Genomic DNA, 17,139 nt, shown 5'->3' with positions numbered 1-17,139 from the left:
ATGAGAGTGATGGCTGAAATAAGGAGAAGGTGAAATTACCAAGAAAGCAAAAAAGCAGAAGGAGCAGGGAGCCCCCACTCTCTTTCAGGGAGTCAAAGAAGCAAGAGGAAGGAGGAGTCATCCAGGGGCTGGGAGGAGAATCAGACAGGAGCCATCCTTGGCCTCTGGGGCATCTTCAGGCACACACTCTGGGGTGTCTGCTTGTTATCCACACTGGTGCCTCCCTCCATCTTACATGTCTTTATTCCCAGGTTAGGCACATAACAGGCACCATGGATTAATAAATACATGTACAACAAAGACAGGGTGAGTGTTACACATGGCGGATGCTGAGAGCAAGAGGTAAAAGATGAGGCTGGAGACACGTCTACTAGGTGTGATGACCAGGAGGCTGTTGTCACTGGTTATCTTCAACAGGGGCAAAGTTCTGGGGTGGAATCCAGGACTCAGAGAGCCAAAGATAGGCATTTCCCACTGTCCACGGCCCATCCTGTGCCCTCCTCAGCACCCGGATCTGAGCACTAAAGCTTTTCCATGTTTTTTTTGCATGTTTCACAGGAGCTGTGTTGACCAGTAAAGAACTTGTGCTTTTCCCACCATTCCATCCCATACCATCCCATCCCATGCCTTTAATTATGCAGTGGGGCATTGGTCCCTTGGTCCTTTGGTGTCACACACACCCTGATTTAGCCGGCGGTACAGGGCGCGACCAGCAAATGCTGGCCAGGAACTTGAAGGCCTGCTTTGAAAGCTGAGAAATGAGTGATGAAGATTCCTAGGAAAGTAACTAAGGATCACCAGGATAACATGGGAAGACTTGAGAGGGTTTATTGCCTGGAGTTTCCTCGGGCTGGGTCTTGTTGTTCTCTTGGAACACCAAGCCTCATAAATACAATCATCAAAGCTCCCCTAATGTTCAGAATTAATGACTTCGGTTGTGTCCTATGGCAGCTTCCCTTTGAAAACCATCCCAGTTTCTGCCAAAGTTATAAGTCGCTTGCGCTGACTGAAACAATGGAAGAAAATGCCCTCATTGGCAGATTTTGTGGCTGTCGCCCATCAGCTCTTAGACTCACTGCTCTTCAGCCACGGACATCCCTGCATTCCCTGCCTCCAGATGCAGACAGCCTCTGAAATAACACCAGGTAGAGTGGGCAGAACCCATGGACCTGTCCCAGCCCCTGGATGGTCTCCAGAATTAACTGAAAAGGGTAACCCTGTATGCATTCCTGTTTGCACCTGACCTGAAAAACGCCCTTCTTTGGGGCTAGGGGAAACTGGACCAAATGGGGCATCTAGAAGCTGTTGAATCAGGAAACCTTAACTCAGGTGCAGGACAAGGAACCAGGCCTGAAGCCAGAGACTCACTCCTACCAAGCAAGGGTGTGGTTTGAAAATTATAGGAAGCCAGTGTAGGGAAGGTCTACAGCAGAGAGCACCTGAGATGAGAAAGCCCAGGTGGGAGCCAGAACAGGTGCCAGGAAAGAGGCCAGCAGGAGAGACCAGCTCTGTGGGCATTAGCCCTGTGGCCCTACCAGAAGCAAGTATGGAGACCATGCACTGGAGCTCTGAAGTGAAACAAAGCAACAGACACATGGTTGCACAGATCTGGTCTGGGCATTTGTTAAACAATGCTGAGGGACATTTTCTGATCTTGGCTACTCTTAGCCCTATATATTCTTAGCCCCTATAATTTTTTTTTTTTTTTTGAGACGAACTCTTGCTCTGTTGCCCAGGCTGGAGTGCAGTGGTACGATCTCAGCTCACTGCAACCTCCGCCTCCCAGGTTCAAACTACTCTCCTGCCAGCCTCCCGAGTAGCTGGGACTACAGGTGTGTGCCACCATGCCTAGCTAATTTTTGTATTTTTAGTAGAGATGGGGTTTCACCGTGTTGGCCAGGCTGGTCTTGAACTCCTGACCTTGTGATCCACCCACCTCAGCCTCCCAAAGTGCTGGAATTACAGGCGTGAGCCACCGTGCCCAGCCAGCCCCTGTAATCTTTATACTGAGCAACTTGATAGCAGCTGGCTAGCAGTCCACATCAAGAATCCAGGCAGCCCTGCACCATGCTCTAGGCTGACGGTGCCTCATCACAGCTGGCTTCCCTCCAGGTTGCTACTGGATGGTCCGCCCTGGCAAAGCATTGCAGTTGGTTGCCAGTTACCATCTGTGTCTTGATGTGTTACCTACATCTCCCCAGCCACCATTAAGCCCACTCTTCTCCATTTGCTTCTTGCTGTCCTCTGGCCACTAAAGCCTTCGATTTTACCCTTTTCCTCTTTTTATACTAACTTTGAACAAGTTTGATCTTTTATTCAAGTTCTGCCCTTTTTCAGATTTCATCATGGTAATTTTTAGACTCAACTTGCTCAGCTTTTAGAACATCTTAAAGTCTTCCCTGGAATCCGTCCAGTTATGCTATCATTTTTGGACAGAACAATAGTGATTTCCCATTAAATCTTTTTCAAAAAAAATAAAAGGCTCCAAGGATGAGACTTGAGGGTTACTAAATATGAAGAGTATTCGCCTATTCCTTTGAGTAGCATGCCATGGTGCAGCGGTTCTCATCGCATGGCTGCCAGCAAGCAGCCTTAGCATCTCCTGGGAGCTGATAAGAAATGCACATTCTCAGGTGCACCCAGACCTGCTGGGTCAGAAACTCTAGGGCCAGGACATAGCAGTTTGTGTTTTAACAGCCCTCCCCGTGAGGCTGATGCACACTTAAGTAGGAGAACGGCTGCCATAATGAACAGAGGATGCTGATGTCTTTGGGGAGTTGTGGGCCAGGCACTTGCCTCCAGGGATCCGCGTGCAGTCAGCCTGGCACCCCAGGCTCTGTGCTTGCTCCAAGCCCTGCCTGCAGGTAGGAGTGCCTGTGAGGGGGAAGCACGGTGCTGCTTCTTGTCCAGGCATCACGGGAAAGGACTAAATCACCTCCACCAGGATTATCTTGGATCTTGATTTCTGGCTGTAGATTCCTTTGGAGTCTGAAGTGCCAATATGTAATCTGGGGTGCAAGGCAGTGGGGGGAAAACCCAGTTCTTGTTCTGGAAGCATTAGTTTTATAGGGGGAAAATGTGGAGGGACATTTAGGCAATCTAGCTAGTAAATAAATACCCACTGTTTAGTATAAATTTAGGTTATTTGGCAGAATACAAAATTCTCACTTTTTAAAAAAAGAAAAAAGGAGTCCAAAACCTTTCTCTGCTTTTTAGAAAACAGGCTGTGCTTCTCAGGCCCACCTAGGGTAGAGGCAGCCTCTCCTCTGCTGTCAGACGTGCCTTGTTAAAAAGATTTGAGAGATAGGGCTCTTCGTAGACTAGCTCTCCCTACCTGAGAAAAGGGGGGCCCATGCCCAGCCCTGCCTGAATGAGCTGTGGGCATCCCTACCTTGTTAGAAAAGTCTGTGGTTTCCATTGTATGTTCTGAGACTACTGGCTGTTTCAGCCAAGTTACAGGGGACCTCCACAGCCCAGAGGGGAAGCCCCATCATGAGAAATTGTGGCTGCACCAGCTGGTGTGAGCGTTCGGGCTTCACTCCCTTCCCAGGGTCTCGGCCTCCAGGCAGTCAGGGCATCAGACCTCAGTGTGACCTCCATGGGCACTTGTGCCTTCATGGGTCTCCCTCCTCCAGAACAAATACCAAAAAATACACTTGACAACTATGTGGGTATAAAGACAAATATAATCCAGGTTGGATTCTGTGCATTTTTTTTTTTCTCTCCTGAATTAAAATATTTTCTTGGGCCTCTGAATGGATCAGGGCCCCAGGCCCCATGCCTGCTGCACCTCATGGAAAAGTTAGCCTTTCAGGGCAGCCTCTTTAAAATCCCTCTGAGTCTTAACCACAGAATAACGAGGCCTTCTGGTTCTTTAGAAAATCGGCTGTGATGGCATCATTGGGTCTGCAGCTAAAGAAGACAGATGCGGGGTCTGCAACGGAGACGGCAAGACCTGCCACGTGGTGAAGGGTGACTTCAGTCACGCCCGGGGGACAGGTGAGTGGTGGCCCAGAGGGCTACTGTGGCTACAGTGTTTTGTGTCCTTTGCCTAAAGCTACTGATTGCAATCTTCCCTACATTTCATATTTAAGGGCTAGACGGTAGTGGATAGGTGACCTGGAACTTCAGTTTCATTTCTGAAAAGCAAGGAAGGACATTTGAGCAAGAATGATGCCTTCAAGTTGCTAGTAGTGAGTAGTTTGCCATGAACGGAAACAGCTCCCCACTTAGCCCGAGGTCTGTGAATCAGTGGTAACTGCCCTGTGCCAGGAGCTCAGCACTTCCTGGCAGCCCTCCTTCTGATGTGCAGGCCGAGAAGGTGGTAAAGACACTTGCCAAATCATTTTACCTGTCGTTGGAAGAGGTTTGCTCTGTGTCTGAATTTTCTGTTAGTAAAAGTAAGATAGCACTTACATTTGTAAAACATGCATGAAGCCGTACAGTCTGGAAAGTCTCAGGTGCCACTGCCAACTGTGACTCCGGAGTACCCGAGCCTCCTGGTCCCCAGGCACAGACATCCCTCAGCACAGTCCCTAGAGAGGGATGCCAGGATTCGGTTGATGGGCCGCCTTCATCTTTCTGCTAGCATGCTTTTTGCAGCTGCAGGCTGTTTGGTCCTACATGGGACACAACTTTCTGATCTCCCATCCTGGAGGACAATGTTTAGGAAAGCGTCTGTGGTTGACACCTAGTGAGGGGAGCACGAGGCAGGTGAGCCACTGGGGAGGGAGCTCTGGCAGCCTTAGCGAGTGTCCACTCACCCCCCATCACCAGGAGAACTTGTGTTGGGACGAAGGAGCTGATAAACTTATTTTAATTTCTACAAGTTGCTTTGCATAGAAGCTTTTCAGTTCATTTCCACCTGACAAGAGAACAGAACCACATTTATGCCTCCCTGTCCCACAGAACAGCCCTGTAAGGTGAGGCGTGCTCTCCTCTCTGCTTTTCTCTTTGTGGATAGGAAACCGGGTCTGGAAGAAACGTTCCTTCTAGATGCCTGTGGGAAAGGCAACCTACTGCACCAACATTTTGCAGCACCCTGTGAAAGCAAAACCAGAGGAAAATGCAAATGCAAAATGAAATTTAAAAATGAAATTTCAGGTGGATTTTAAAGGCAGATAGCTAGTCAGCAAGGCTCAGAGCTTAGTGTGAGAACCTGTGCCTGCCACGTCAACAGAGAAAGGAGAGGCAGGAGCAGGTTGGTTTGGGGGAAAGTGACCTCCAGAGCTGCACTGTCCAGTTCAGCAGCCGCTGGCCCCTGGAGACGATCCAAACTGTAATTCATTAAAATGAAACCAACTTAAAAGTTCATCTTTCTGTCTCACTGGGCAAATTTTGAGTACTCTGTTGCCGCACATGGCCAGCAGCTCCTGTGTTGGGCAGCACTGGCAGAGAATATTCCCAGCATCCCAGAAGGTTCTCCTGGACAGCACGGCTCCAGAGCATTGCCCATTTCTGCTATTCGTTTTGGCATACTGGATGCCATTTTCTCTATTGGTACCCCAGCTCCTGGGCTCCTGTGAGAATTTGACCTTGCCTATTGCAGCTGATTCAACATTTAGGAGCAAAACTCCTGCAGTTGGTGAAGGGTTACTACTTATTGTTGGCTTTTCTTTTTTAATAGAAGCATTAGAACCCTTCGTTTATTAAATTGAACATTGTACTGAGCTCCCATAAAGAGAACTGACTACAAGTGTGTGATTCTGTAGAAGACAAGTCAGGTACAGCCAGGCCCACCCCCATCCCCAACCCTGGGCAACTCTGTATGTAGAACACAAAGGAAAGTTCTACCACACATCTAGCATAGGATCTCACTTCTGAGATAACCCAGATTAAGGTCAAAAGTGGTCTTCCTTTGCCCAGACTCTGATCTGTATGCCAGCCCTTGATTTGGCCCAGGCAGACCCATTCATCTGACCACAGTAACATCCTCCTCTCCTGCCCACCCCTTTCCCTTCTCCATCCACCCCAACCTGGGCCACATCCCTGTCTAGAATGTGAGGTCAGACCCCTATGGCCATGACAGTGAGTCCCTCATGGAAGGATAGACCATACCGAAGCCTCCTTGGGTAACTCCCCCAACCCTGGCTTGCAGCCTAGCACGTGTCCTTCCAGCTGCCAAGGCACAGAAGCCTTACCAAACCTTCAGACAAAAATAAGCACACGTTCACTTCACCTGCCTGGACTGTCATTCTGAGTGATTACTAGTTGTCACACATTCATTTTAAGGTACACAGCAGTTTTTGGTTTTTGTTTTTGTTTTTGTTTTTTTCAAATCCTCACAGCTGGAGTCTTTGAACGTGAGCCCATATCAATATGGATTCTATATATTGAAAATCTGCCTGCAGTACTTGTTTGCACATGAATGAGTCACCGGCTGCCTTTCTAGTATAGTTTCATTCAACACAAACCTGTCATCATGGTCTGACATACTGGAATGCACTTAGACAGAGATACAAATGGTTACCCCCAAGCCCATTCACGCAATGATTATTTATGCAGCATGACTACATTTTAACCAGCAGGTATACAGAAATAAGTTATTGTCACCACCTCAGGTACAGTTGAGGGAGGAGACCCCCGGGCAAACAGCATTAGCCCATGTGAGCATGAGGTGGAGGCAGCCCAGCAGGCATGCTGTGGGACCCCAAGTTCTGGTGGGGCACCAGACTTAGGCCTCCAAAAGATGAGGGTGGCCCCCAGCACTAAAGGACAAGTAGAAATCAGTTGATAGTGGGGGTAGCAGGAGGACACTTCAGGCTGAAGGGGAAACATATCCTTGCAAGACCCAGCATGGAAATCACAGAAAGACCCCAGGTCAAGAGGCATCTTGGTGACGCCAAGCGCAGCTGAGTGGGTGGATTCACCAGGCCTATCAGTTTAGATAGGAAGGTAACTTTCATCTCTGCTCGCCTCTAAAGAATGAGGGAAGGAGGAATGCCTTATCACCCTTCCGGGTGGATATCAAAGAGAAACTCCACACCAGAAAGATAAAACGGAATCAAATGCTGGATTTTTGCCCAATTTTACGAAGTCCTGACCCCTGCCTGAACTCCTGTGGGTCCTTTTACCAAAGTTCCTGAGCTGAGAATCCAGGGCAGACCCACGCGTGGCAAAGTGTCCAGCCCAGCAGAGCCAAATCTCCCTCTCTGTCATGAGAGGTCCCAGTGTGGCGTCAGGGGAAGTGGTGTCCTGAGTGTAGGATGTTTATTGCCTTCCAGCCTGTTGCTTCCAAACTTTGAACAAATGAGGTCCTCAGCTACTTATCTATGGAAGGAATCAACTCAACTTGGCTATCATATTGCTTTTCTGATGGATGGGCTTCAAAATGCTCATGCCTTGGGCTGGCTTATGACAGTTGAGTTATCTGAACCTAGTAATTTGAGCGTTCTTGGTATGATGCTTTCATTTTATTAAATTGCCATTTTAACAATATTATCTTTATTCCACTCTGCTCCTTGGCACTGAAAAGGTGGCTGGTCAGTCTCCAGGTGACCGGCCCATGGGCAGCCAGGACACACCTGGACTGAAGTCCTCACTGAGAACCAGCCAAGGATACCTGTGGGCTTTGGCTCCCTTTGCTCTTTGTTCTTGCAGAGAACCTTTTCACATAATCAATCCTTAAAAGAAAGGGTGGGGTGAGGATCCCTTTTGAATGTGGATAGATCGTGTGTCACACATTTGTTCAGTAATTTCCTCTAGAACCCCTGCCACATGCCAGGTTCCATGCTCTGTTTTGTGTGGGTTGTGGAATCTCGTGGGGGCGGAAATTCACTGTTATGAGCTGATAGTACAAAATGAGGCTTCTTTACACTGTGATGAAGAATCATAAAATGTGCACATAAACCAATTACAACGTATTTCTTTTTCTCAGTTAAGAATGATCTTTGTACGAGGGTATCCACATGTGTGATGGCAGAGGCTGTTCCCAAGTGTTTCTCATGTAAGATGTTGGATGTTACGTGTCGTCCCAGCAGTGACATGCTTGGTGTGGCTCTTGCCTGGCTCATGTACCTGAGTGTTTTCTGAACAGAATCGATGGGAATAAGTTGTGTGCGAAGCCATGGATAAACGCAGAGGCCATTAAATGCTTACATAAACTGATGTTGAAGACTGATTACCATAAGAAAAACTATAGGATGAAACAAAATTTAAAGCTATAAAAGATAGAGTCATGGGATCAAGAGCCCAAATAGAAACATATCCTAGCATGCTGGGGATGAGTTTTCTTTCCCCTCAAGCACACCTGGTGCTCTGGCAGAAAATACCCAGGCATGCCAGAGAATTTAGCCTTAGCTGGCACCTTCCTCCATGGAAAAATTTTCATATTTCAAGACTGGTTTCCCTACGGGCAGAGGGGCATTTGGTAACACGCTTCTGGTCTTCATTTGTCTACGCTGGCCTCCCATTGTGAGGGATGAACTAAGGCACGGTTTAGCCTCATGGGCTTCCCAAACAATGAGTTCTTTTCAATTAGAACCGGGAACAACCTTTAGAGAGAAACATAAGATAGTAATATTCTTGTGAACAACTTTTGTAACAAGAGAAAACCATAACAAATGCCTCTCCAAACATTTTATGGTCTATTTACAAAACAAAAAAGAACTCTGATTTTGGGGGAAAGAGTCCAGGTACACATAAGCCAGGGTTTTACCTCTAGTCCATCATGGTACTTTTTCAGTCCAATGGTTTTCTTCCAAAGATGGTTAATGCTCCTGAAAACATGAGGGAAAATGGGAGCCCCAAATCATCTAACAGCAAGTCTACTCGAGAAATTCAGACAAAAATGATTTCACAGGGAAATTGCTCATAGCCTAGTAATAGTAACTCTAGAAGATTTGAGACAGGTTAAAGGTCAGCATCACTTTGAAGTTCCTTCTTACTACTGGTCCTTAGGGCAGAAATGGCATGTTCTCCTGGAACCATGGCAAAGGCATTGGATTTTATCCATGGCTTCCTCATGAAACCAAATCATGTTCCTGTAACTGGGTTTCTCCTGCTTGGTGGCTGAAGCTAGAATGGGAAATCACTATAAAGATAAAGCCTTCCTACCTTACCTAAAATGTGAATCTATCTTGTAAATTCTGAGAGTAAATCCTACCTCATAATTATTCTTCATGCTTGCAGTGTGGTGGTATCTGGCATCCACATCGTGGGGTGTCTGGCCTGAGAGACGCCAAGAAGCTTTGGGACTTGGTGATGGTACTCTTTCCCTTCCTGGTGGCTCTTCACACATGCCTCAGGTGGAAGCTCTGGGTCAGAGCAGGGGTTGGAGGACTGTGAGCCTGAGGCAGTTTCCCTGGTTTGTGGACAGAGGGCCTGCCTTTCAGTTCAGGGACTTTTTCATTGGTTCTTTTTTTTTTTTTTTTTTTTTTTTTTTAAAGTTTATTTTTTTTAGGCATATTTTTTTTTTTTTTTTTTAGACAGAGTCTCACTCTGTCACCGAGGCTGGAGTGCAGTGGCACGATCTCAGCTCACTGCAACCTCCCCCTCCCGGGTTCAAGCTATTCCCCCGCCTCAACCTCCTGAGTAGCTGAGATTATAGGCACGTGCCACCATGCCTGGCTAATTTTTTTGTATTTTTTAGTAGAGATGGTGTTTCACCATGTTGTTCAGGCTAGTCTTGAACTCCTGACCTCATGATCTACCCGCCTCGACCTCCCAAAGTGCTGGGATTACAGGCGTGAGCCACTGCGCCTGGCTGGGTTCTTTTTATCACGAACAGAGAAACTTGTCCGAACGGTTAGCAGAGTGCATGCATAAGGACTGCCCTGCGCTGAGAGGTCACCTGAGGGTGAGCTCACTTGAGTAGCGAGTCCATCCTGACCTGCTTTTCATCAGCACCTCCACCAGGGGCACATGAGAAAAAACAGAAAACAGATGTCTTTTCACTGTTGCATCCTGTGCCGTAGTTAAGCTTAAAAATAGATGTGGATACCATGCATCAGCTGCAAAGGTACCTTGCTGTGGAATGAGGGAAAGGAACTGATCAGGGCCCAATCAGTTCTGTCGGATTCTGCAGATTGGTGATCCCAATGCCAAGGTTTGTTAGTTGCAAAAGATTCCATACAACAGCAGCTTCTTTCAAGAACAGCTCATCCCCCACAAGCAGATCTTGTTTCCAGGCATGTTTGGTAGTTTGAGTGGAAATTCCTCTGAAAAAGATTCTGATCACTTTGACCCTGAACAGCTTTTGTCTCAGTTTTCGACATTTTACTGCCTTACATGCCTGGAATCCAGTCACAGTTGAAACTCCCCAGAAGGAATGGATTTCTCTAAGAGAGATCTGCTATAGAATATTTTGTGCCATAATCCTAAAAGCTGGTTTTCTTGTGGCCAGAATTTTTCAGTAGAGAAGCTTTCCTAGAGCAAAGACAATTTTTAATCAAGAAACCTTGCCCTCACCCTAGAGCCACTGGAGGGGAAGGGACCATGTGCCGGCTGCTGTGGCAAGCCAGCGTCACTATTCCCAAGTCAGATGTGGTTGGAAAGGGTCATACTAGATGACCACACAACTGCCTGGGGATCAGGGCACAACAGTGAGTAGCCCACTGCCCTCAAACTAGACTTTGTGTACATTTGTGAAGTCTCTGCAAACATCCTGCAGGACATTTATTTGTAAACATCCTAGACCAGGTCAATGGCAACCATGCCAAGGCATTTACTGTCAAGGCTGAAGGACACTGCTAAACTTTCTGGCTGAGAAACTCTTTCTGGCTGATTGAACATATGGTTGTTTTCTCGTCTTCCCAAGATCACCTGAAAATGAATGAAAAGTCCGTTCTTGAAAGGTTTAGGGAGGACAAGCACATCTCAGGTGGAAGTTCATCTATGGATGGAATGGAATGTATATACTTGGTTTTGCTGCAATAAACAAGCAAACAAAACTAACGTAAAAGTGCCTCCCAGATCTCAGTGGCTTAACACAAAAGTCTGCTTCCAGCCCCTGCTGCTTGCCCACTGTGGGTTGGCAAGAGGCTCTGCATAGTGAGGTCACTCCTGGAACTAGGCTGGCAGAGACTTTATCTGTTCACACGCTGCCACAGTCACCTTGGCCAGGAAAGGGAGTATGGCAAACCAGACCTGGATGTGCTTCAGGCTCCTGCGGGGAAGAGACACGCCTCATTTTCGCTCACATTTTACTGTTCAAAGTCACATGGTCACACACGTTTAAGTGGGTGGTGAAATGTATTACTTCCATATTTCCAGAGAAAAACTTGGAAATATTTGCGGCCAGCACCATAACACAGCAGCCCTAGGAGTTTTACCACAACACAGCACCTCTAGGAAACACCTCTTCATTCTGTTATTTTGGTTGCCAACACAACAACAGCTCCCTGCACCCAGCAGAAAGCCAATCCTGAGAGTAAACAAATCCTGTGCATCCCCACAGGAGACCGCCCAGCTGCCTGGTTCTTGAAGGAGAGTCTGCAACATGAATGAGAAAAACCAAGATAAACTGGAAAAAAAAAAGAAATAAAAAAGAAAAGACCAACGGAAAAAGTAACTCAAATAATAGAAGTTCAAATTCTCTAATAACTATTTGTAGAAAGATTTGAGATGGTATTGTAGCCACAAAATAAGAGCAGAATGCCATGGGAAGAAATAATCAGAAAACAAAAAATAGATCTCAAAAATTAAAAATATGACTATCAGACCAGCCTGAGCAACATGGCGAAACCCTGCCTCTACAAAAAATACAAAAAAATTAGGCAGACACGGTGGTGTGTGCCTGAAGTCCCAGCTACTCAGGAGGCCGGGGTGGGAGGATCGCATGAGCTGGGGTGCGGCGGCAGAGGTTACAGTTAGCTGAGGTCACGCCACTGCACTCCATCCTGGGTAACAGACTGAGACCCTGTCTCAAAAAAAAGAAAAAAGACTATCAAAATCATGCAATAAGGCCAGGCACGGTGACTCACACCTGTAATCCCAGCACTTTGGGAGGCCAAGGTGGGCGGATCATGAGGTCAAGAGATGGAAACCATCCTGGCTAACATGGTAAAACCGTGTCTCTACTAAAAATATACAAATTAACCGGGCATCATGGCACGTGTCTGTAGTCCCAGCTTATTGGGAGGCTGAGGCAGGAGAATTGCTTGAACCCGGGAGGCAAAGATTGCAGTGAGCCGAGATTGCACTGCTGCACTCCAGCCTGGGCAACAGAAGCAAGACTCTTGGTCTCAAAAAAAAAAAAAAAAAAAAAAAAAGTAAAAGCAAAAAAACAACAAATGATAGACTGACAGTTTTTGCAACATGTCTAGTAAGTAAACAGTTTGAGTCCAAAAAATATCAAGTTATAGTAATATATGTTACACACATTTTTTAAACTACTGCATCTCAACTATATAAAAGATGGTAGAAAAATGGGCAAAGCTTAAGAACAAGGCCATTAACTGAAAAGGGAAAACAAATGGTCAATATAGGACACTGAGCCTCATTGGTTATCAGGGAAATGCAAATTAAACTTATGACAATATCTTTTTACCAAATGGATTAGCAAATGTTAAGAAGATTGATCTTGTCAAATATTTAGAAATCTTTGAATAAACCATTTACTCTCATATAGTGTGGATTGGCTTAAATAGTATTTAAACCAAGGTCAACTTAGCAGTGCCTGTGTTTGACTCAGTGATTCTCACATTAGCTGACCTGGTAAGACATTATATTTATGCATAAGAAGACATGTACAGAGCCATTCATAGAAGTATTATTTCTTTTCTAAGCAGCTTTATAAAGATATCATTCACATGCCATATAATTCACCCATTTAAAGTGTGCGATTCAATGAGTTTCAGCACATGCACAAGGTTATGCAGCCATGTATTAGGGTTCTCTAGAGGAACAGAACTAATAGGAGATACACACATACACACATATATATGGGAGTTTATTAAGTAGTGTGTGTGTATGTGTATATCTATGTGTACGTATGTATGTGTGTGTATATATAGGGGAGTTTATTAAGTATTAACTTGATCACAAGGTCCCAGCTGGCTGTCCGCCAGCTAAGGAGCAAGAACCAGTCCGAGTCCCAAAACTGAAGAACTTGGGGTCTGATGTTTGAGGGCAGGAAGCATCCAGCATGGGAGAAAGATGTAGGCTGGGAGGCTCGGCCCATCTCTCTTTTTCATGTTTTTCTGCCTGCTTTATATTCGATGCAGCTGATTAGATTGTGCCCACCAGATTAAGGGTGGATCTGCCTTCCCCAGCCTCCTGACCCAAATGTTAATCTCTGTTGGCAACACCCTCACAAACACACCCAGGATCAATACTTTGTATCCTTCAATCCAATCAAGTTGACACTCAGTCTTAACCATCACAAGTCCACCCCTTGTCAACTTGAACCCATCCACATCTTCTGAAATCATACATAATCTTCAAATAAAGACAATAATAAGGTCATAATTACCCCTAACATAATACAGCTATCCTTCGTACAACCGGAAACACACCCATCCCCAACCCAAATACTATTACATAAAGTTAGTAATACTTATATGCTTATATGAAGTCAATAAATCTTATGTCACATGACAAAGGAAAAGGAAATAAAGATATTTTCTTAGTCCAAGTGTATACATGCTCAAACATATTTTTAGCAAAAGAAGGAGGAAATACTCATGACAATTACAGTCTTCCTTGCTGCAGCTGGTCACGTGGTCATAGCTGGTATCGATAACTACCTTCCTCTACTACCCATTCTGTATTCCCTTAGCCTTCAGCAAGCACCTCAGCAGGTCATAGCAGGTCATGGGTTTGTTCCTGGTGGAGTGACCCAAACCTTCATTCCTGAGGGGTCTGGGCCATTGTCGTCCTGCCTGGATTGGGCTGTTGTAGTTTCCCATGGACCTTAATCACAGAGCATGGTAATACTAAGAGACGCCCTAATGGATCTCCTGTATTCCATGTGTACTCTTCCTTACCTCCATTGTGGAGTAGTAGACTGATTTCATCTTGATAGTCCAGGTCAGTCACCCCAGCCAACACTGTAACTCCCTTCTTAGCCTGTTGACTTAAAGGTAGGAGGAACCCAAAGTGTCCAGGTGGGTACCAATCTTCCAGTTTAATGAAATCGTTGTGTCTCCTGGTGGCAGCATTCCTCCCTCTGGAACTAAGATCTCTAGGCCAGCAGAATATAATGTCGGGGAAGCAGGAAGCAAAAATTTTGCTAGGGGATCACTAGGGGTGATGGTGAGTGGTATCACTTCACTTCCACCCCTTGATTCCTGGACCTGTGAATCCTGGCTATGGGAGAAACAGTACCATATATTGGACGCTGATTCAGAGCATATACGGCCTGCTGGTGAACTTTGCCCCAGCCCTGCAAAGTATGGCCACCTAGTTGGCGTTGTAATTGTGACTTCAAAAGGCCATTCCACCATTCTTTCTAGCTTCTTCAAGATGATGGAGAACATGGTAAGACCAGTGAATTCCGTGAGCATGAGGCCACTGCCACACTTCTTTAGCTGTAAAGTGAGTGCCTTGGTCAGAGGCAATGCTGTGTGGAATGCTCTGTGGATAAGGCATTCTGTGACTCCACAGATGGTAGTCTTGGCAGAAGCATTTCATGCAGGATAGGCAAACTCATATCCGGAGTAAGTGTCTAGTCCAGTGAGGACAAACCACTGCCCTTTCCATGATGGAAAAGGTCCAATATAATCAACCTGCTACCAGGTAGCTGGCTGATCACCCCAAGGAATGGTGCCATATCACCACAATCATTCCCAAAAGAAACCCCATGCTCGGTAGCAGTCATTCCCCATCACCCTCTTAAGCCCTAGGCAACCACTCATCTAATGTCTATATGTACGAATTTTTCTATTGTGTATATTTCATGTAAATGGAATCATATAATATGTGGTCCTTCCTGACAGGCTTTTTCCCTTAGCATAGTATTTTCAAGTCATCCATGTTGTCACATATATCAATGCTTCTTTTTATTGCCAAATACTATTCCATTGGTTGGCTATATCATATTTTATAAATACAGTCATTGGTTGATGGGTATTTGGATTGTTTCCACTTTTTTGGCTATTAGGAATAACGCTGATATAAACTTTTGTGTACAGGTTATCATGTGGACATGTTTTCATTTCCCTTGTGTATATACCTGGGAGTGGAATTGGTGAGTGATAATTCTGTGTTTAACTTTTGGAGTAGCTGCTAAACTCTTTTCCAAAGTGGCTGCACCACTTTACGTTTCTGCTAGCAATGAATGGGGGCTACCATTTCTCCATGTTCTCTCCAACTTACTATTTTTTGTTAGAGTCATCCTAGTGGGCACAATGTGGTATGTCCTTGTGGTTTGGGTTTGCACTTCCCTAATGACTAATGTATCATTAGCATCTTTTCATTTGCTTGTTGGTCATTCATATATCTTTTTTGGGGAAATGCCTGTTAAAATCATTTGCCCATTTTTAAATTGGATTGCCATTTTCTTCTCGAGTTGTAAGCTTTCTTTATATATTCTGGATGCAGTTCCTTTATCAGACAAATGATTTGCACAGATTTTCTCACAGGGTATGAGTTGGTTTTTCACTCTCTTGATGGTATCTTTTGAAACACAAGTTTTCAGGTTTGATGTAATCCAGTTAATCTATTTTTTCTTTTGTTGCTTGTGCTTTTGCTGCCATGTCTAAGAAACCATTGCCTAATTCAAGGTCACAAAGATTTAGTCCTACGTTTTCTTCCAAGAGGTTTCTAGTTTTAGCTCTGATATTTACATCTGTGATCCATTTTTGAGTTAATTTTTTTGTGTGATCTGAAGTAGGAGTACAACTTCATTCTTTTACATATGGATATCCAGTTGTCCCAACACTGTTTGTTGAAGACTGTTCTTTCCCCGATTAATATTCTTGGCACCTTTGTTTAAAAAAAAAATTGTTTTCTGGACTCCGAATTATATTCCATTGTTAGAAACGACTGTCCTTATGCCATTACCTTGCTGTCTTGATTGGTATAGGTAGCCAGAAAGTTTTGAAATCAGGAAATCTGAGTTCTTCGACTTCTTTTGAAATATTGTTTTGGCTATTCTGGGTCTATTGCATTTTCATCTGAATTTTAGGATCAGCTTGTCATTTTTGGCTAAAAAAAAAAAATGCTGGGATTTTGATAGGGATTACGTTGAATCTGTAGACCAATTTGTGAAGCAGTCCCATTTTTACAATGTCGTCTGATCCAAGAATATAAAATATCTTTCCATTTATTTAGATATTTGTTAGTATCTTTCAGCAATGTATTGTAGTCTTCAACTTACAAACCCTCCAGGTTTTTTTTTTTTATTTTTTTCTTAGTTTTTTGTTTTTTTTTGTTGTTCTTTAATTTGATTTGTTTTTTAATTTTCTTTTTCCACTTTTTATTTCTTACCTTTTGGAATTGCGTTTGTTTTTTTTTTTTTTTTGGTGAGATGGAGTCTCGTTCTGTCGCCCAGGCTGGAGTGCAGTGGCACCATCTTGGCTCACTGCAAGCTCCGCCTGCCAGAGCCATTCTTCTGCCTCAGCCTCCCTAGTAGCTGGGACTACAGGCACCTGCCACCACACCCGGCTGATTTTTTTGTATTTTTAATAGAGACAGGGTTTTGCCGTATTAGCCAGGATGGTCTTGATCTCCTGACCTTGTGATCTGCCTGCCTCGGCCTCCCAAAGTGCTGGGATTATAGGCGTGAGCCACCACGCCTGGCCTGGAGTTGATTTTTATATATTGACCTTGTATCCTGCAATCTTACCGAACCTGTCATAATAGGTTTTTTAGTGGATTCCTTAGGATTTTCTCTATAAAATATTTTAGCATCTGCAAATAGAGATAATTTTACTTCTTCTTTCCAATCTGTATGCCTTTTATTTCTTTTCCTTGCATAATTGCCCTAGATAGAACTCCTAGTACAGTGTTGAATGGGAGTAACAGGACATCCTTATCTTGTTCCTTATCTTAGGGGACAAGCATTTAGTATTTCACCATTAAGTATGCTGTTAGCTGTGGAGTTTTGTAGATGCCCTTTATCAGGTTGAGCATGCTCCCTTCTATTCCTAGTTTGTTGAGTATTTTTATCAGGAAAGAGTGTTGAAATTTGTCAAATGCTTTTCCTGCACCTATTGAGATGATCTTGTGGATTTTGCCCCTTATTAACATGGAGGATTA

The 17,139-nt window shown here is 44.8% G+C and overlaps 1 protein-coding gene across 1 annotated transcript in view; it reads left to right on the top strand.

The window, feature by feature from the left end:
* The window catches only part of LOC105535906 (A disintegrin and metalloproteinase with thrombospondin motifs 17), a 231,163-nt gene that overhangs the window by 111,888 nt on the left and 102,136 nt on the right, over positions 1-17,139 (top strand). The window contains exon 9 of the mRNA XM_011975158.1: positions 3,879-3,999. Within this exon, the coding sequence (XP_011830548.1) occupies positions 3,879-3,999 (121 nt within the window). The remainder of the gene's footprint in view (positions 1-3,878; positions 4,000-17,139) is intronic.

The sequence above is a fragment of the Mandrillus leucophaeus genome, unplaced genomic scaffold (assembly GCF_000951045.1).
Source record: "Mandrillus leucophaeus isolate KB7577 unplaced genomic scaffold, Mleu.le_1.0 Scaffold1511, whole genome shotgun sequence".
NCBI lineage: Eukaryota > Metazoa > Chordata > Mammalia > Primates > Cercopithecidae > Mandrillus > Mandrillus leucophaeus.
Note: the sequence above shows the minus strand (reverse complement) of the source record. Positions and strands in the feature narration are given on the sequence as shown.